Source organism: Python bivittatus, unplaced genomic scaffold (assembly GCF_059951505.1).
Source record: "Python bivittatus isolate LINGU-HERP-01145 unplaced genomic scaffold, Pbiv_v1 ctg000610_np1212, whole genome shotgun sequence".
NCBI classification, from domain to species: Eukaryota; Metazoa; Chordata; class Lepidosauria; order Squamata; family Pythonidae; genus Python; species Python bivittatus.
In genome coordinates, this window is record NW_028277088.1 from 50,640,564 (window position 1) to 50,661,526 (window position 20,963).

At 38.3% G+C, this 20,963-nt stretch overlaps 1 protein-coding gene across 3 annotated transcripts in view; it reads right to left on the reverse strand.

Annotated features, from left to right (window-relative positions):
* VPS41 (VPS41 subunit of HOPS complex) overlaps positions 1 to 20,963 on the reverse strand; it is a 129,810-nt gene that overhangs the window by 85,449 nt on the left and 23,398 nt on the right. For 2 of the 3 annotated variants that reach the window (XM_088149992.1, XM_088149994.1), the window contains exon 4: positions 16,629 to 16,706. The exons of the other annotated variant lie outside the window; for it this stretch is intronic. In XM_088149992.1, the coding sequence (XP_088006118.1) occupies positions 16,629 to 16,706 (78 nt within the window). The remainder of the gene's footprint in view (positions 1 to 16,628; positions 16,707 to 20,963) is intronic. 3 annotated transcript variants of the gene reach the window in all.

The following is a 20,963-nucleotide window of genomic DNA, read 5'->3' on the forward strand; positions in this document are numbered from 1 at the left end:
CAAAGTTATTTCTCATGCAGGCCTGTTTGGAATTCTGGACAATATAAGTTTGACTGTTCAAAACAAATCAATAATGTCAAGCTGACACTATTAGAACAAAAATTTAACTTTAATAAGAGGAAAAAAGTTCAGGAAAAATGGTGGAGTTTTTTTTTGGCAGGAAGAAGGCTGTTAAGTACCTTATAAAAAAAAAACTTTCTGCAAAATCCTTTATTTGAAGAAAATCTGCCACTTGCAAAATACAGCCTTTGTGATAATCAATTACCTAATGTAAAATGCTTGAAATAAATACACTTAGTATGGATTATGTCAGCTCTTCAATTAGGGATAAATTCATGGCCAAAGAACCTCTTTTAACTGTGTGGCAACTTCTTCTCCCTTGATGCTCATCATCATCTCACCTTATAGGTTCAGTCCCTCAACAGCAAACCTGAGAAATCAATCTGCTAATGTATAATTTGTAAAACTCTTCTGACTAACAAATGAATAATTGATTCTTTCACAAATACTCTGTCCCCATGGATGGAAGGCAGGATGAATAACAACCATTTAGACTAGAGTGGACTCCAATTGCAGGGGAGAAGCAATATTACTGAGCCAGAATTCTAAACATTTAAAAAAGTTTCCTGTGCAATTTATACTTTCTGGCCATGACTAATAATCAAGGAGACTTCAGTTCAGGTGGGACCTGTTTATTTTATACTCCAAGCATTATTTTTTCAAATCTTTTCAAAGATAAAATTAAATTAATCGCAGCATGAGTTACGCACAATATGTTATATAGTCAAATAGGATTATTTAAAGCCACTCTGTACAGTACAGATTTTCTCCAACAGAGCTTAGATTTTGTACCATTAAGGCAAAGATTATTAGTTTGGTGAAGAATATATTACCAGCCAAAAACTTTAGTGTGCCCGTCAAGCACATTAAAATGGTTACACTTCATTTATTTATGAATTTATATATTATTGTCAGGTTCAGCCCAAAGAACTCCACGAGACAGTGAAAATACTGTTGCATTTATTAGCTTCCACCTCAAGACAGAAATCTCTCCAAACTGAACCTAAGTTCCCAAGCCAGCAAGCCACAACACTGTGAACTCCTTAGGGTGGTGCCAGTCTCATCTTCTTAAACTTCCCACGCTCCTGCTGGGGGCTAAGGAAACGCTTATCTCCCTGAGCGTGGCCTTCATAACAACATTCCATCACAATTAATTCTTATTGGATTTTTATCCTCCATACTCATACAACCTTCAGAAATGTACAAACATAAAATGTTCATTCCTATATATGGTAGTCCTTCGGATTTGAAGAAGAAATGCTGTTCTGCAGTTCATCTCTGGACACGGAGGTGGCTCTGCAGTCCCAGTCTGGAAGTGCAGAGGGTAGCACAACAAGGGTACTGAAAGTTCATTGTTGTAGTAACTGGCTGTTATTCCGTGATGCCTCTCACAGTTTTCTACCAGTTTTTGGTGGCGCTTGCCTTCAAAGTCAGTGGAGGCTTCATAGCACATGGCTCATCAGTGGGTTCTGTCAACAGCCACAGCTTCTAGTTCCCTTGGCTGGATGTCACAGTGGCATAGGGTTTCTTGGACAGTGTCTTTGTAGCACTTGTGTGGTTGACCTCAGGGTCTCTTCCCAGACCAGTACATTATAGAGCAACTGGCGAGGCATATGGTGGTCGTTCATTCTGATGACGTGTCCCACCCACTGCATCTGGGCTCTGATAATCAGGGACTCAATGCTGGTGGACTCTGCATGATCCAAGATCTCCAGGTTGGAGACACAGCCTAGCCAACAAATGCCGAGGATAGAGTAGAGAATGCACATGTGAAATTTCTCCAGTTGTTTGATGTACAGAGTCCAGGACTCACATCCATATAGGACAGAAGGGTTAACCACAGCTCTGTAGACTTTCAGCTTTGTGGAGATATGGATGTTGTGTTGATTGAGCACTCTAATATGCAGCCTCCCCAGTGTCTGGCTGGCCTTGCTGATCCTGGAGTCAATTTTTGCCAAAGACCCATTGCTTGTGATGATGCTTTCCAAGTATTTGAAGCTGTTTACATTTGTCAGCTGGATGTCTTCCACAGTCATTTTTGGTTCTATGTGGTTGGTATTTGGCACGGGCTGGTAAAGTACTTTAGTCTTGTTCAGGCTGAACAGTATAACAGCATCTGAGAATCTGTTCAGCATCAACTGCAGATCATCGTGTGCCAGGAGCACACAGTCATCAGCAAAGAGGGTTTCTTGGACGACTGTTTGGAGGCACTTTGTCTGTGTGTTCAAGCAGCGAAAGTCAAAGAGAGAGCCTTCAAATCTGTACCTGATGTGCACTCCCTCCTTCAAACCCTGGACAGCATGTGACAACATGCAAGCGAACGACAGATGGAACAAGACTGGGGATAGCACACAATCCTGTTTTACCCCATTGGAAATGGTAAATGCGGCTGATGTACAGTATCACCATTGTAAAGAACATGTCCTGTCATTCCGTCATGGAATAGCTGAATCAACTTCACAAATTATCTCAGGCATCCATAATGTCTCAGAATGATCCAGAGAGCCTATCTGTTTATAGTGTCAATTGCTTTTGTCAGGTCAATGAAGACAGAGTAAAGAGGCTTGTTCTGCTTGATGCACTTCTCCTGGACTTGCCTCTTGGCAAATATCATGTCTGCTGTACTCCATTCTAGCCGAAAGACACACTGCACCTCAGGTAGGTTCCTTTCTGAGACACTGACAAGTCTGCTCAGGAGAATGCGGGCAAAGATCTTGTCTGCAATGAACAGGAGTGAGACACCCCTGTACTTTCTGCAGTCTGATTTGCTTCCCTTATTTTTGAGGAGAGGCACAATGAGGGCATCACAGAAGTCATCAGGTATCTCCTCTATGGACCAAATGTTTTCCAGGATGTCTTGGAACGCCTGTAAGGAGTTTGGGTCTAGTACTTTGTAGGTTTCAGCAGGAATGCCATCCTGTCCTGTTGCTTTATTTGAGTTCATCTGAGAGGTTGTTTTCTTGATCTCATCTGTAGAGGGAGGCAGGTCTAGGGCATGCAAGACTGGCAGCTGAGGAATCTGCTGTAACACATCATGATTAACTGTGGATGACCTATTGAGTAGGTTGGAAAAGTGTTCATCCCAGTGGTTTTTCAGTCCTTCCTGGTCTTTGATCAGGCTCGACCCATCAGATTGACAGCAGGGGGGAGCATCCTGATTGAGAAGACTATAAACTGACTTTATGGCGCTGAAAAACTCTCTGATGGCATGCATGTCTGCAAAGAGTTCTACCTGCTAAGCCTTTCCCTGCCACATTCATCCTGCATTTCTCACCGTTCCATCTGTACTTTGCACTGCAGGTGCTTAAACTTGTCTTTTTTTGAGACAAATGATGGATCATTCTGCCGGTCTGCACAGGCCTTGTTCTTGGCGGATGGCTCTTGAAACAGTCTCGTGGTTTTCATCAAACCAGTTTTGATGCGCCTGGGTTTTCAGTCTGAGTACAGTTGTTGCAGTCTGCGTAGTGACATCTTTAAACTGCGTCTACTTTTCAGAACAGGTTCCTACAAGCAGTAGATTGCCAGAGAGTTTTTCATTAAGTATATCTTGGAAGCATTTGACTTGGCCTGGATTTTGCAGTCTGCCAATGTTGAATGACTTTCTGACAGTCCTTGGTTGCTTACGATGTAAAGGGGCTATATGCAAGTTGAGGACCAACTGGACCAGCCTGTGATCTGTCCAGCACTCAGCACCTCGCATGGCTCAGATTGTGGTGACATCTTTAAGGTCATGCTGACATACTATGACATAATCAAGTAGGTGCCAGTGTTTGGACCTGGGATGCATCCAGGTAGTACTGTACTTGTTTGCAAGTCTGCACATCATGTTAGTGATGCACAGGTTGCGCTCAGCACATTTGCTCAGAAGCAGCAGGCCATTGCTATTTAGTTTTCCCACCCCATGTATCCCAAGGACTCCATCCCAGTTGTCGTTATCTGTCCCCACCCTAGTGTTGAAGTTCCCCAGAATGATGAGTCTGTCACCAGTGGGGGTTGTTTGAATGTTAAAATGCCTAACAAAGTTAAAATGTTAAAATTGTTACACTTTATTTATTTATGAATTTATATATTTATTCTTATTGGATTTTTATCCTCCATACTCATACAACCCTCAGCAATGTACAAGCAATGTTCACTGCACTACAGTAGTTCATGTATAACATAGCAATTAAAATCATAATAATTTAACTTTAACATCACAGCTGGATAAAAAAAAATTTGTGGTATTATTAACATTTGAAAACAGCCTCCTGAAGAACTGTTTTAACTTGCATCTGGAAGGCCAAAAGTGTTGGAACGTAATTTCTTGGAGAAGGATGTTCTACAACATGGCGGCCATGACAGAAGAACCTTCCCCTAGCTTCAGCCCTTCTAGTCTCATAGTAGTGGAGAATTACAAGTGCTCTCCCCCAAGATGTTGGTATTGGACAGGTGAATTCTAGCTGAAAGAGATACCTTGATCTCATAGTATATACATAGCCATAAAAGCTATGTATATATTACTAAAACTCTCATTGTGTTTGTCTATTTGTACCCTCAAGTTAGCCCAAATGGTTCATTATATTGCAATAATTTATGAATCAAGGTACCTAAAATCCGCTACCTTAAAGAATGCCTAAAAATCTGGCACTCATTACTCTGTGGAATTGAAATGTTCATGATGTTCAGACCAGTTTTATTCACAAAGTTGTGGCCATTACAGTGTCCCCGCAGTCATGTGATCATGATTTCCAACACTCCCTGCCAACTTCTCACAAGCAAAATCAATGGGGAAGCCGGCAGGAAGTCGCTCCCACTCTCATTGCTTTTTTATCCATCCATGATCATTCTGTTTATCTGTTTAGGTAAGTAAATACTGACCTATTATTGAAGTTTGTTTGCCACTACAATTATTTTTCTATTTATGATATACAGGTAGTCCTCGACTTACGACTTATGGTTTAGCGACTGTTTGAAGTTCCAATGGAGCTGAAAAAAGTGACTTATGACAGGTCCTCACACTTATGACCATTGTAGCATCCCCATCATATGATTGCTATTCGGGTGTTTGGCAATCGTCACTCATTTGTGATGGTTGCAGCATTGTGCGGTCACGTGATCACCATCTGTGACCTTCCAAGCTGGCTTCTGACAGGGAAGGTTGCAAGTCGCAGTCATGTGATGTCTTGCTTAACAACCACGGTGATTTGCTTAACGACTGCAGCAAAAACGGTTGTAAAATTGGATGTGGTCATGTGATACCTCTTAATGACTGCACCGCTTAATTTTCCAGTCCATATTGCAGCTTTAAGTTGATACCTGTATACTCTTCTTATATGATCATGGGACCGTTCAGCATTGGGGTAAAAAAAATATGGTCAGCCTAAAATTTAATGTTCATTCTGGTCATATCAGATGGCACTACCTTTCTCTCGCAGAATGACCCAACGGGTCACAGGGTTGTCTAGTATAAGTTAAAATCACACCTTAAATTTCATCTGTAAATCTATTGGCCCAGAATGCAAGGCCCAAATGCATTTTGACTATGCATCTGGATTATTTTAACCAATCATAATTTCTCCCAGTTTATACAGAACAACAATCTGAATTGAGTTTAAAATGGAAGCAGATGCCTTCCATCTCCATTGCACAGAGCAAGAAGGTAAAAGCAGACTTGTATGCTATTATTTAGTACTGCATCTAAACCGGATCAATTTATCATCTAGTACTGTATGTTTTGACAAGTAGCAACTCATGCAGAAGCCTTTCACATCTCCTGATACATTTAACTAAAGATGGTAGGAGTAAAGCTTTTGCATGTAAAGAATGTGAGATAATATCAGTGAAAATTTAGGCTTCACACATTCAGAGTAAAGTAGGGAATGGGGTCTGGAATTTTCAGAAGTATGAATTTAAGGGCTTCAGGTGCCACAGGCTGCCCATTTCTGCAATGAATCCTTTCTAATATGCTTTTCCTAAGGTTAAGCCTACATGAACACAGCTCCTACAACCATAGGTGATGACACCAAAATGATGACATGCACACAATCACACAAATGCCATGACTGTGTACTTGTGCCAGCATTTCTGACACAAGTACCTAAACTGTGGCATTTGCATCAGCATGTTGTCTCTGACACATAGACACACAAACATGGACACACACACACACACGTGAACGGCCATATATATGAATTCCTCATCTTTCTTCCTTCAATAAATGCTTTCAATCAAGAGCAAATGAAATTGACTAATCAATTAACTGACTAAATCCCCCATTATTAAATAAGACTGCAATCCTATACTTATTTATGAAGGAATAAGTTTCACAGAACACAATGATATCACAGACCTCCAAATAAGGATACCTAGAATTATTCATTGTAATATATTTAACTGGTAACAATCCTATTTTTAAATGCATTTAACAATCTAAAAAACAAATAACAGTTGCTTACTTTCAATCTGGTGTTTTAAGAATTTTTCTTTATTTCATTTTTATTTCCTTTTTTTACGTTAGAATTTTATTTAAGAAAATTTTACTCTCATTTCTTCTTTCTTATATAGTAAGGAATAAATTGAAATGAAAGGTTAACTTTTGGAGCAATGAAATCAAAACATACAATTTCTACATGGTGGGGGATATGCAATTGTCACTGCAAACTTTATCTGAATTACTTAACATTCTATCAGGATGCAGCAATGAACACTCATGCACCTCAGCATTTCTTTAAAGTGAGTTCAGACTAAGGCTATTAGCTACTCAAAGTTCATTACCAACAGTATCTCAACTCCAATTATCTTTTTTCATCATCTTCTTCCAAACTTTTTTTTTTTTTAAAGAATGATTGTTCTTTATGATTGCCAGGAGAAGGCTGCAAATCCATCATTAATGTCACATGTTATAAGTCCTGTCTTGCTTTTGATTTTCTAACAAGAAATGTAACACTCCCCTCCCTCCATTTTATTAATGTAAATAAAGGTAAAGATGCCCTGAAGCTGAGCTTCACATCTGGTAACTGGACCCATGCAATTTCCTTGGTAGCATTATGGAAGTGTTTCACCACTGCTGACTTCTGAGATTTTCTCCCCAATTTTCAGTCTAGCCAAAACCCTGGAATCCCCAGGCAGCCCCTTATCAAAGTATTATCCAGGGACAATGTTTAGCTTCTGAGATCAGTCAAGGTCAGCTAGGTGTTGCAAAATTATGGTGATGAAGTTCTGTATTTTTCTTTTTCATTTTTTCCAATAAGCTTTCTTAGGACCTGAATAAAATTGGAAACTGGAAGTCATCTACTTAATTTCTTATTTTTGTCAAATTTCGGAAAGGCTAGAATTAGAATTAAAAGTAAATGTCCTTGGATGAGTCCACTGAGAGTAACTGATATGTTACAATCTTCTATGTCATATCTTGAATTACCTGACTTGGCCAATTGCAAAATTTGAATAACTATCATAAGGCATTCTAAGAGTTCTTAATAAAAGCTGTACGCTATCCCATTTCCTATACATTTTTTTTCTTTACTAATTTCCGAAGATATAGGCCTTAAGTTCTCATTTCTATTGCCTACAGTGACAACACTGGGACAGGGGGAAATATGTGTATTAGGTTCCAGCACAGTTGGAAATATCTTAATGGGAAGGCACAGGACAGACTTTTATGAGTACAAGACCCTTGAAAGAATTTCTTTTATAACAGAGACCCATTTGGATAGAATGATGGTTTATACTGAAGGTTATATTGGAACTTTTGATGTAAATTTCTGAAAATATGGTTTGGTAGTATAAATTGCATAAAAATATAAATCATAAAAAGTTGGTAAACTTTTTGAGAGTCAATTTGGTTTAACGGGAGAGCCAGTTTGGTGTAATGGTTAGGGTGCTGGACTAGAAACCAGGAGACAGTGATGTTTATGACTGAGACTTTAGGCTCTCTCTCAACCCAACCAACCTCATAGGATTGTTGAGGGGTACATAAGAAATGAGAGCATTATGCATGCTACTTGGACTTGTACGAAAATAAGTGGGATACAAATCAAATGATTAAATGTTGAATATTAAAACTCATTTTCACTCTGCAGAAAGTTCTCACAGGCTTGAAAATTTCCAATGCACAGCCAACAAGCAACAGAAAAAAAATGGTAGACAGAAAAAAAAAAGTTAGGCACAGGCACAAAATGAAGCTCAAGGGAATGTAAAAAGCTCTGGGAATCAGTAGTACATTCACTTCTTAGAAGCCAATCCTTTCCAAATCCCCACAATACTTTTAAAAGGTTGTTGGGATTTAGCAAACAGACATCTATCTAATAAGCTTCCTCTCTCTTTAAAGACTAGGCTGTGCCAAACTCTTTAAATTTGCTGAGCTCCTTCTACAGGAAACATACCAAAGGATAATACTGTATATCTAAGCAAGGACACTCTTTAATAGTATCAATGGCTCAACAACATCTTTCAAAGAAAAGGTGAAAATCTAAACAACCATCTCCAATAATCTGTCACCAAATTGCTAACATTCCTCAGTAATCTCAATAGGAGCAGATTATGGGTACAAGATAATACCTTATAGAAGATCAAAGAATGTAAAAGGAATCTATTTAGGAAACCAGGGCCACTTAAAAATTAACTGGCCTACTTGTGACAACCTCCCTCAAGACCATATAAGTATGCTTTAGGTATGAATTTATACCAAGTCATACACTGCAGTCTCTTAGTTGTAACTGCAGAACATAAACAGTTTGACCAGCTCTATAAAACAGAAGAAGCAATACAATGGTCATAGATATGGTGGCATACCTAAATAAACTATTTACAAACGTGTATTCTTCAAAGCATGCACTTTCTAGGCATCCTGTGATTATACTTGAATGTTTATTAATGTGCATATTTTTATTGCCTAGCATTCTTGCAATCCATCAAATACTAATATATTATAAATTCTATGCAACATTTTCAACATTCAAAATATAATATTCAACAGTTGGCTCAGATACCTGTAGACACCAACAAGTTGAAATTATTCTACAGTTGAACCAGTTACCAATGTAAACAGAAAGGCTTCAGAAGAATCTTTCCCCTTTATTCAGAGTCTGCATTACAGAAGTGAAATAATTCCATCTCTAATTACTATTTGTACAATCTCTGTATTTAATGGCAGCACATGGTCAAGAATTTCCAATGATATGTTATGGCAAGTCCCAGCCAGTTGTCTGGGGATTACAGGCCCAATTCCTGCCAATGAAAACCATGGACAAAAACAAAAACAAAAACAAAAACAAGGATGATTTTCTGATCATGATTTTCTTTCCCAAATGCTATTAATATTTTAGATAGTGGGATGTATTACAAACTGTGATGACGTCAAAATGACAGCATACATACAATAACTTCACTACATAAATGCTATGATTATTGAACTGCATGACAAGGCCTGACTGAAGTTTATTACACACCTGTTGACATTGCTCTTCCTTGCCTCCTCCCCATCCCAAAGACATTCATGTTCTTAAGAGTTTTACACACTTGATTAATACATTACAAAGGAAGGGAACTTTACCTAATGACCTCAATTGGCCTTAACTGCAAATAATTTTTAATGGACTGCAGACATGTTTAGAATAATTTTTAAAAGAATGCACACCTGATACTAGATTCCATGTTGACAAATGACCTCACCTAGCAGCTCATGCAAATGTTAAATAAGAGGGGCAAGAGCATTAAGCCATGAGGTACCCCATAAACTAAAGGCATTTGGCTCAACCTCTCCTCCTATTAACACCAATTGGAACCAGCCATGGAGGAAGGAGGAAAACCATCTCAACACTGTGTTTCTCATGCCCAGTCTCCACCCACAACACTGTGTTTCCCATGCCCAAGCTCCATAGTTGGTCCAGAAGAAAACCATGATCAATGGTATTGAAAGCTGTTGAAAAATCAAGAAGAGCTTGTTCCACTACTATCCCAGCTTCACCAGGGGTCATCAAGTGTGATCAAAGTTGTCTCCAAACTATGCCCCACTGTGGAACTTGAATGAATCAGGCCCAGATAATCAATTTCATCCAGAGCCCTCTAAAGCTGCAACCTGACCACTTTTTCAACAATTTGTCCAAAAGAAGGAAGGTTGGAAACAGGCAAAAACTGTCAAGAACCATTTGACCCAGCAATGGCTTCTTGAAGAAGAGGTACACTATCGTCTATTGCAAGACAGGCAGAACCACCACCTCACTCAGGGATAAATCCACCATTGTCACCTCCCTGGGGTCATTAATCAACCAGGAACAGCATGGATCTAACAAGGAGGTAGGTAGATTAACAGTCCCAAGGACACTATTCACTTCTTCAGGAGTCAAAGGATCAAGCACCTCCCAGATAGCAAGTCAAAATCATACCTCACTCAATTCAACTGGACCTGTCCAGTCACAGACTAACTTGGTAGGTCCAAGAGACTTTATCCATCAGATGCCTAGAATATTTCTCACAGAGACCCTGTAGATGTTCTTGTGCCTATTCCTTCCCCAGTAGAGATGTGTCACTTTAAACAGGTCTGCTGGCTGGCTCTCTACAGAGGCAATAGTTTGAAAAGTAAGTATGTTTTGCAACTCTGATGCCAACTGCAAGATTTAGATCAGACCAAGAAATCAATTCCACATTTAGACTAAAGCTACTTTTATTCAGATAGGCCATAATAACAGAACCTTGCAAGTCTGATTACACTTTACCTCTTTCCTCTCTTATACTCATGTGAATTAGGGGGGTCCCTGTCTGAGACATTTTCACATTCTTCCTTCATTGTTTGGACTTAAGCAATGTTTCTCTTCTTGTTGCTTTAGTAATAGATCTTTACTTTCTCCATCAAGGTCACTTTCCTTACTCTCGACATCTGATAACTACAATGCAATCTACAATGTAAACTCTTACAGTGCTCACTCTTTGTCCTTTCCAACATCACCCTAAGTACCTCCTTGGAAAACCACGAAACCCCTCAAGGACTGACAAACATGGAGAGACCACATAGGAGCAATCCAATCCAAGATTCCCAGTCATATGTAAATTCAAGGCCTCAGTTGAACTGCATACCAGATTATCATAAACACAGGCTTCCTTTGAAACCCATCAAGATCCATTAGTTGCTCAGGGCAGACCAGTGGAATAGGTTCAACCTCTGGGTGGGCGGGGGGGATATACCAGCAAGCCAAAAAGCAACCAGAGTGTGATCTGATGATCACAGAAGTCTGATGGGAATGTCCTTCACCTTCAGATCTCATTGCAACTGCCTGAGGCAAAAACCAGATCTAGTATGTGACCACCTGTATGGTGAAAGGGGGCTGGGCACATTATAGAATTTGGGCTTGTCACAACCATTATAACAAATCAGAACTCCCACAGGCAAAACAGTTTTGATAGCACATGTTAACTCCCCAAACAGGAAAAGAACTGTTGTCTTTCTATTCTGCTTCTCAAATGAATCACTGGAAGCTGGAATCAATGAATGTTTAGTCTAATCTAGCAGGATTCTTGTTGTGTTTTTAAATATTAAAATTTAAAAAGTACTACAGAAATAAACTACTTCTAGGTTTCAAGGTTTCTAGGTTTACAAATTGGCAACCTGATTGCTTAATCAGAATAGGGGGAAAAGTTTGACGTAAAGTCCTCAAAGCTACCAGGTACTGTATTTAAAAATAAAAATCTTGGCCTTGAAAGATATTTCTCCTACTTGCCAAAAAGAGTTGCATGTTATAAAGATTTCAATTTCCTCTGACTTACAGAATAACACTTTAAAACATTAGATATTTAAAATTGTTTCTCATGCTCATGTATCATGACTAAACCGTTAAATATAAACAAACACACCCACACATCACCCTGTTTATTAAAGCAGTCCACGTATTTTCTTCTCTAAACAAAGTGCAAGACTTTGTTGGCACAAGCCATGCCTTGTTACCACATTTGCTTGAAATAAGTATTTATTAAAACATCTGACAACAGCACGTGAATTCTCTGCCTTCTGAAAGCATGTTTGATTTGTTACTTAGCCAAATGTGTTTATACAGCTTTTGTATCTACATCTCTTTAATCTGCAAGGCTGTCAGCTGAGGCAATAATTATATTAATAAATTTTAGACAGTCTTTGAGGAACAGAGAAGATGAAGAGGCATTTGGAATTAATACGCTGTAAATCGCTTCTGCATCCTCTTTTGTCAGTGGAGTTCACAGGCTTTTCTTCTCCGTTGCCTTTAAGTCATAATTTTCAACTCATTTGACACATTTCATCTCACTCAAAGCACTGAACCCTAATACAAGAGAACACCCATTTGTCAAATGGTTGGGATCTGTGAACACATATCAGTTAATCTTAAGCAGGTGTTACTGACAAAAGTAGCAGCCATGTTGGCGAGACAGAAACAAAACAAAGAGAACATCCGAATGATCAGCATATGATCAGCCATCGTTAAGGTATGGCAATATTCTCCCAAGTTCTACTTCATGGGTCATATTTGGCTTGCCAACATGCCTCCTTGATATTTCATTTTAGAATAAAAGATTATTTAACTTTTCCCTTAAAAAAAGGGTCCTGAAATAAAGTTAACTAAACAGATGCATTTTAATAAGGGTAACTGTCTATTTTGATGAAAAAACTATTCATGCACTTATCACTGTTGAAATTGTTTGCACTTGGATCTTGTCTCATGGTGGCTTTAGATCTTCAAAGCAGAGGACAAAGGCAGAACAACTGTGCTTTATTTTTGGGGTTGCTTCACACTGTCCAAACCTTGGGGCAGCACAGATGCTAAGGAACACTCGCAACTTCAAATGTTCTACTGGAACAGATAGCACATTGCTTACTTGAAACAATGTAAACTGAGCCGCCTAGAGTTATTGTATGAGATAGGCGGCCATATAACTTCTGCAAATAACTCCTGCAAATAAATAAATGACTACTTAAGTAATTGCAATTACAGGCAATTGGTCAGTTCGTCTTCATCATGCTCTCTCTGATTCACATATCTACCAAGCTTTTTTGGAGGAGGGTCTGGTTGCCATAAGATGACAGAAGAGAAGAGGGCTTTTTCAAAGATTGCAGCTCTATGGGAACTGAGGCCAGTCTAAAGTGCTGGTTGAAAGTGGGGGCAGAAGAGAATGACTGTCAGTGTTGTCATGATTTTTTTGTGGAGTAATGAGAAGGCAACAAAGCTGTTTGCCTTCCCTTCATAGGTTTGGAAACCAGGCAAAAAACATTGATCCTGGGGAAACAATATCATATGATTCGGATAAAAATTAATGGACCTCCAAAGAATGAAGGAATGTTTCTAATACCTGGGTGAAGGACAATTTGTCCCTTTGAAAAATAAGCAGTGATCTCTTTGTAAGGCATAGAGTACTTCAGCTTAGTGAGCTGAAGTTACTGCTATCAGAAAGGCTACCTGTCACAAAAGGAGGTGAATCAGGACAGCAGCCATGAGCTAACCAAGAGTGTTGACATTAACATAAAGAAAGCAAAGAAGATGCTCCAGTCCAGAAATGGTGGAGATACCTAAGGCTAGAGATGCCCTAGCCTCTTATGAAATGGTTTACTAGCAAGTTAAAAAAGAAGTACCACCAAGTAAAGGAAAAAAGGGCAGCTGTAACATATATCTTTATTCAAAAGAAACCAAATCTCCTAGTTTCCAACATAAGGCCAAAACATGATGGACTAGATATTGCATGAGGTTAACTGCTGTCCACATGTGAAGATTTCAAAATATATCTATTTACCTATTTAACTTCTTAGAAGCCAATATAAATTGCTCTACTGCTCTGAGAGTGATTCTGGAATCAAATCCTCCAAGATGTAAAGTGGAAGAAATTGAGTATAAGTAAAAGATTAGTTCATGGTAGATGCAAAGAGGTCAGGATGGTTCAGAAGTTTGACCTATTTCTGATGAGCTAAATGGAACAACATGGGTACAGAACAGGTCAAATCCTTTGTGATCTTTGTTAGGTTTCTATTCAGCACAGAAATGGGCAAAAACATGTAAAAGAGGAATCTATTCCAATTCAAAAGGAAGGCATGTCCAGAAACTAGGGTCTGTCCCACCTTTGAATGGATTGCCTGGATGAAGATAGTGTGATGGATTAAATGCCGGTTCAGAGAGATCAATATGAGCTCCACTGGAGTTCTGTGGTTCAATGGCTATACACAAAATCTGAGATTAAGTGGCCTTAGCAGATGCAGTCTTGACTGACTAAGGAGAATACAGCAATCTTTGGGCAAGGGTCTCAACCTTTCATCCATGCTGGGCTGAAACTCAGTTGCAACATTTGTATCTAGGAGGAGAGAAGAATCTTGCAAAAGGTGTCATATCATACCAAGAAAACTCTTGTCTGCCACCTTTAAAGCTTGTTTCCAGATAGAGGCTCATAAATTATTGTCTATTGTTTGGCCTTTACCAATGGGAAAAAATGCATTGTTTATACCCACAAGGGTTGGGGAGAGTTTGTTTCTACAATGCTGGCACTCAGGAAATGAGGCTGAAGGCTGGAAGCCTGTAATGGGAGAACAAGGTTTCCTGAAAGGGGGAGCAACTCTGATGGGTTTTGAAAACAACTAAAAAGCATAAATTAAAAATCAGAAGGGAAAATAAAGAATTCCAATAAAGCAGGACAATCAGCTCAAAGAAAAAAGTGCTAATGCTTTGGCAGTCAAAAATAAACTGAAGAGCACTGTGCCATAGGTTCAACTGAGAATCATTTTAGGGATAGTGAAAGACACAGGCAGGACACAGATGAAGCTGGAACAACCACTTTTGTTACTATTTACAAGATATTTGCTGACCTGATTTTATAGTAGTTGACAAGAAATTATGTATTCTGTTTATTAATAAGGGGCGGGGGGGGAAAGTCAAGAGCAGATCACATTTACTTGGCTCAAATGAGCAGTTCCAACCAGCAGTTCCTATCAGTTTCAGGGCTCTGATAGGAAAAGATACATTCATATTTATTGGTACTACCTGCTATACTTCTGAAATCAAAACTGTGGGAATACTTGTTCACAGAGACCTTCCATTTGGTATAAGAACCCTGCTGAATACACTATAGATACGAAGTACGCTACAAACATGAAACAACTGGAATGTCACCAACATGGGTTTTGCTAATATCAGGTAAAGTCACTGTCAAACACACTAAAACTGTGCATGAATATTCCCTGAAAAAGATTGTTTCTAAGGCCTGTGTTATATGCAACAATGGCATAATTAATTTTTTTTAAATAGCCTCTCACCTTTCCTGTGGAAGATTACTATTTCAGCTTCAGAACACAGGTTCTATCAAGATATTTTGACAAGAACAGACAATTGTTTCAGAACCATTTGCCAAACTGTATATGTGATCGTCCTACACGTGTGTTGTATGTATTCTTCAGCAGAAAACCCCACATATGGTATATTTGATGTCTCGGAATATGACTTTACATAAATTCTGCATTGTGTTTTTTTCTAGGATCCCAAGAAGCTACAATAAACAATAAAAAATCTTCTCCTTCAATCAATACAATCCCTTAAGAGACCATGCTTCAGGACATTCACATAAAATATTAGCTTTATATATTTCCAGTAGATAAACTGAAGTAGCAAGGCACTCAGTCAATTTTCAATTACTTTTGGCATCTCCATATGATAGGATGCACATTAACAATCAACAGCATAAGAATATAGGGTCCAGAAGCATCCAAAAGATGCAGATGAACTTTCCTAATTATAAGTATACAAATGACTATTATCTTCCTGTGCAATAGGGTGTAAAATGTTTGAAAAAGCACTTTATGATGACTCCACTCATTGTGATTTTTGGACTAGTTTTTTATGAGAAAATTTTTGTGAAAATACTTAATAATAGTATTACAGTCCATTTAAGGTTGGACTTCAACCCAATTTTATTTATGAACTCAGAAATAAGTCTAGCTGTGTTCAGTGGAGCTTATTTCCACTGGTTTCAGGATCACAGCCTTAGTTTGGATCCAACCCACTTTCATACATTAAACACAATGGCATATAACTTCTATTATAAATTATATATTTCTATTTGCAGTTACACTCATTGGGTGGTATCCAATTATGTCTATTGAGGGGAATAGCTTTTTCCAGTGGATCCCAGAGGAGGATTATCCCCTTCTTTTCTCTGCAGTCCCCATCCCTACCCCTAAATTTACTCTGTAGCCTGTTATTTTTAAATCCACTTTCAGATCAGTCTCAATCTTGTCAGGTAAAACTTGTTCCTCTTCCATAACATTTTTAAACACAGTCTATCTCTAGACACAGACACTTTTTTTACCCAATTGTTTTGAGAGTTAGAATTTTTATGTTGTTTTAGATTTTTTTGTAAACTGCCCAGAGCCATTAATGTGGACTGTACCTCAATCAATTCATCAATCATTCAGTCTTGCATTCTCATATTCAAGACCCAAAACATCTTTATGTTCTGCTGAGCACCAACGGTATGGCAACAATAAAACTGCTATATGAAGTGCACAAAGAAGAACTTGATTATAAATATATTGATTTTAAACACAACATTTTAGGCTGCAATGGTTTTATGGTACAGAAATGTGTACTTACAATGTCAAACTTTTGTGTGATGTTCCCCTGGACATCTAACAAATAAACTTTGCCATAATGTGTTCCAAGTGCCAAAAACTAAAGAGGAAAAATAAGAGGTAAATTTCATTATCTGGTGAAATTACAAAACAGGGAGAGTATTACGGGATGCTATGTGCTTGTACTAAATATTACGGTGATAATGCACATCAGCTATCAACCATGAATCATGCAATAACACCCCTGCAACCTACTTAAAGACTATAACAGCAAACCACAAATGATATCTGAAATAGGGGCTTTAAGATAAAGCATATATTTGAGAGTGAAATTCTAAAAATCTACAACTCTCACTTATTGTATACTTGACCACTTAAAAAAATAGATAGAAATGAAATATTCAATTACTAGAAAAGCCAGTAATAGAAAAGCCAGTTTCCCTTCTGGCTCTTTGTCACTTTTGATCTTTAACCTTCAGAGCAATATTCAGATTACCAGAGGGACTGACAGGATGGCACCATGACAATCATGACAACACTAGGGTATACCCAGTAACCTCTTTTTTGTAAAGGAGGAGGAGAGGCAGCAGCAGCAGCATAATAAGCATAATAATACAATATTAAAAACAGCTGAAATCTTGTGGAATCTCTGCTTGCAGACGAGATCTTATGAGATTTTGGCTCTTTAAACCAAACAATGCTTGTATGTGGTATTAATACATAAAACTACATGCAAAATTGTATGATAGTGCCCACCACCTGAACAGGGTTGTGAAACCTTGGGTTACTGCATAAAGATATCACTGCTTGTGAATAATTTTCCTAGAGGCAAGCTGGAAGATGATGCCTGGAACCTGGAAGGGGGAATGCTATGAAGAAAATGTGGGCAGAGTTGGTGGTGTGTACAGGTTAAATCATGAAAAGAGAATGAAGGAAACTGGGGGCTGGTGCCATTCTCTCCAATTGCAGGCATGACACAATGGGTAACAGTTGTTTCTTTTTCTTTAAAAACATGACTCCCTCTGTATGATAAAACCAGGTCAATCCCTAATCTCCCAACATGCACCTACATTATTTCTACAAGCCTAGAAAACTTTCCAATCCCCTCTTTTTGAAAATGGCAGATCTCTATTTTAGCAAACTAGTCCCCCAGTCAACACAGAGAATTTTGCATTGCAAATTACACAGTCTGTTCTGGTTTTACAGTCACAACTTTAGACACAGAGACAATTAGGGAGCCAGCCTGGGGAAAAGACTACTCTGAGTGAAAGATGCACAAAAGGTATCTGCTGCATGAGCACACAGAATACTCAAAATAATGCAGAAGGGTCTTAGGTGCTATTCCATCATGCAGATAAAAAACGGATTTAAAATACGATATCAAAAAGTTTGTTGCTGCTTGGTATAAAACAGAGTGCCTTTCCTTCCTTTGGCATTACTCAAGTGGTCAGACTGCTAAATTCTCTGTATTTCATTGCATGTGAACACGCTTCATTGCAGCCTATAATGAAATGCTCAAATTTACAGGCACTACTAAGCATGTCAGTCAAGCAGCACAATCTTTTTTTTTTTAATAACCTTACAGAAAGTCAAGGTTTAAAAGGATTTATCAAAATGGAATTGCTTAAAATGAAATTTCAGTTCAGGCACTTAAAATATGAAGCCACATTAAAGAGAAGTCAAAAAAGAGAGAAAGAGAGGCGAGGAGAGAAGGGGTTCATTAGAAATTCATCCCCTGCAATGCCTTTCACTCCTGCAAGGTTGCCTTTTTACAGGAAGAAAAAAGTCCCCCGGGTAAAAAAATCAATACTAGTTAATAAAACATCAGGTGTGCAGACATAACTAGGTATGACTATTCCACTGCACAGGCCTGCTTGAATGCACTGGGTGCCATGACGATTAGTCATCCAATGCAGACAGCAAGTCCAGTGAAAATATGTTTTAGCTTTGAAAGAGAAAAAAAATAATATTTCTGGAGGGAAACTAGTCTAAATATAAGCCAGAGTTTATAGTCTGAACAAAGTAAATTGTTCTAATCAGAAAATACATTTATCATAGATGCTACAGTGTTATTTCTTCTTATTTACTTATAGGGCACAATGTAGGAAAGATGCACCCTCTACCTTCAATTTTTAGCCTCAGCATTGTTCGAATCCAATTCCTAAAAGATACTCTATATAAACTTTTAACATTATTGATCCTGCTCATAAATAGTCTAGTTTGTAAGAAAACCAAAAGTGCTTAGTTGAAACAACTCTGCTATTGTGTTGTTCCTATATACTATAATTAGGAGAGTACCTGGATCATTCCAAATATGGAAACAGTTTATACCGTGGTCTAAGACATTTAATTCTTTAAAAAAGTAAACACCATACTTCCAGATTAAAATTGCAAGCTGTCAAATCACAGAAGCCCAACAACCTTCAACATCAATTTGCAGAACTGATGTTGATTGACAAGTCCAATAAGCCTGAGCCCCTCCCAGTATAAAGGATCTTTTCAGTATCAGCAGATGCATGCTATGTTCGTACAAAAGGAGGTAGCTAAGAGCATTTCCTTTGTTGAAGAATGGTACAAGAAATATATACCTTACATGCATTCATGGATGCTTGAATAATATACATTGTGCATGATTTTGTCTGTCTGTTTTACAGAAAGTGTATATGCTACCTCTCCCACACACTGATTTTACAACTTGAATTAAAAACAAGAAAGAAAAACGCTGCACCACCAAAAATGGCATTTGCTACTAAATATCAGCAGCATGGTCCTGTGAATACTAGGAGACATATGAATGGGCCTGTAAAGCAGCACAAAGCTTGGACAGTCCAAAATTTCCAGAGCCTCAGAAATAATTCTTTGGAAAGCCTGACACTGATCCTTGGGAATGTGAATATTTTAAAAATGAAAGAACATAGCACTTTGCCCCGATCCTTATTTGATTTAGAAAACTTCACATAAATTGTAAGAGGGAAAAATTTAGTATTATATTTTGAGATCTACAAGCAAAAGTTGCTTCCAGGGTAAGGTTTCATTCTGTGAAAGAGTCAAGGCAAAAGAAAAATTCATTATTGCCATCTTCTATGAGTTGCTTCTTTGATTATATATTACCTATATGAATAGTTATAATTACAACATAATTATATAACTTATGTAACATTTATGAAACAGCAGTTCAAGTGAATAAGAGAAAAGTTACTATAACTTGTACATGCATTAGAGATCAAATTTATGTCAATATAGATGATTGATATCAATATAATGTAGGGTCATACTCTTTAACAGTATAGAAGTATACATTATTACTTATATTTTACATTGGATTCATTTTGAATACATAGGATAAATACCAATATTTGAACAGAACTGTTTTCACTTCTATTCTCTTCAAATATGCTCAAAATTGGATTTGGAGAAAAGGGGATAATCCAAAACAATTTTTTGGGCTACAAATGTTGCAGGGCAAAGCTGCAGAGAAAAAGAAGTACCCATATTCAATTCTGCTGGTAAAAGTTGTCTCATCAGGAGTAGCGTATCTTCAGATTTCACTCATCTCTTTTTTTATACATCATCAGGTTTACTGGGGTATACCTGATCCCATTCCCCTTCATAGATCACTGCCTTGTTGTGGCAAAGGGGCTTGCGTAACTCAGTGAAGCCATGAACTATACCATGCAAGGCCACCCAAGACGGACAGGTCATGACAGAGAGTTCTGACAAAATGTGGTCCACTGGAGAAGGAAATGGCAACCCACTCCAGTATCCTTGCCAAGAAAACCCCATGAACAATGTTAAAAGGCTAAAAGATATGATGCCGGAAGATGAGCCCCTCAGGTCAGAAGGTGTCCAATATGCTACTGGGGAAGAGCGGAGGGCAATTCCAAGTAGCTCCAGAAAGAGTGAAGCAGCTGGGCCAAAACTGAAAGGACATTCAGTTGTGGATGTATCTGGAAGTGAAAAGAAGGTCCGATGCTGTAAAGAACAATATTGTATAGGTACCTGGAATGTAAGATCTATGAATCAAGACAAGCTGGATGTGGTCAAACATGAGATGACAAGACTGAACATCGACATCTTGGGAATCAGCGAATTGAAATGGACAAGAATGGGTGAATTTAATTCGGGTGACCATTATATCTACTACTGTGGGCAAGAAATCCTTAGAAGAAATGGAGTAGCACACATAGTCAATAAGAGAGTGGGAAAGGCAGTAATGGGGTACAACCTCAAAAACGACAGAATGATCTCAGTGCGAATCCAAGGCAAACCATTCAACATCACAGTAATCCAAGTCTATGCCCCAACCACTGATGCTGAAGAAGCTGAAGTTGACCGCTTCTATGAAGACCTACAACAC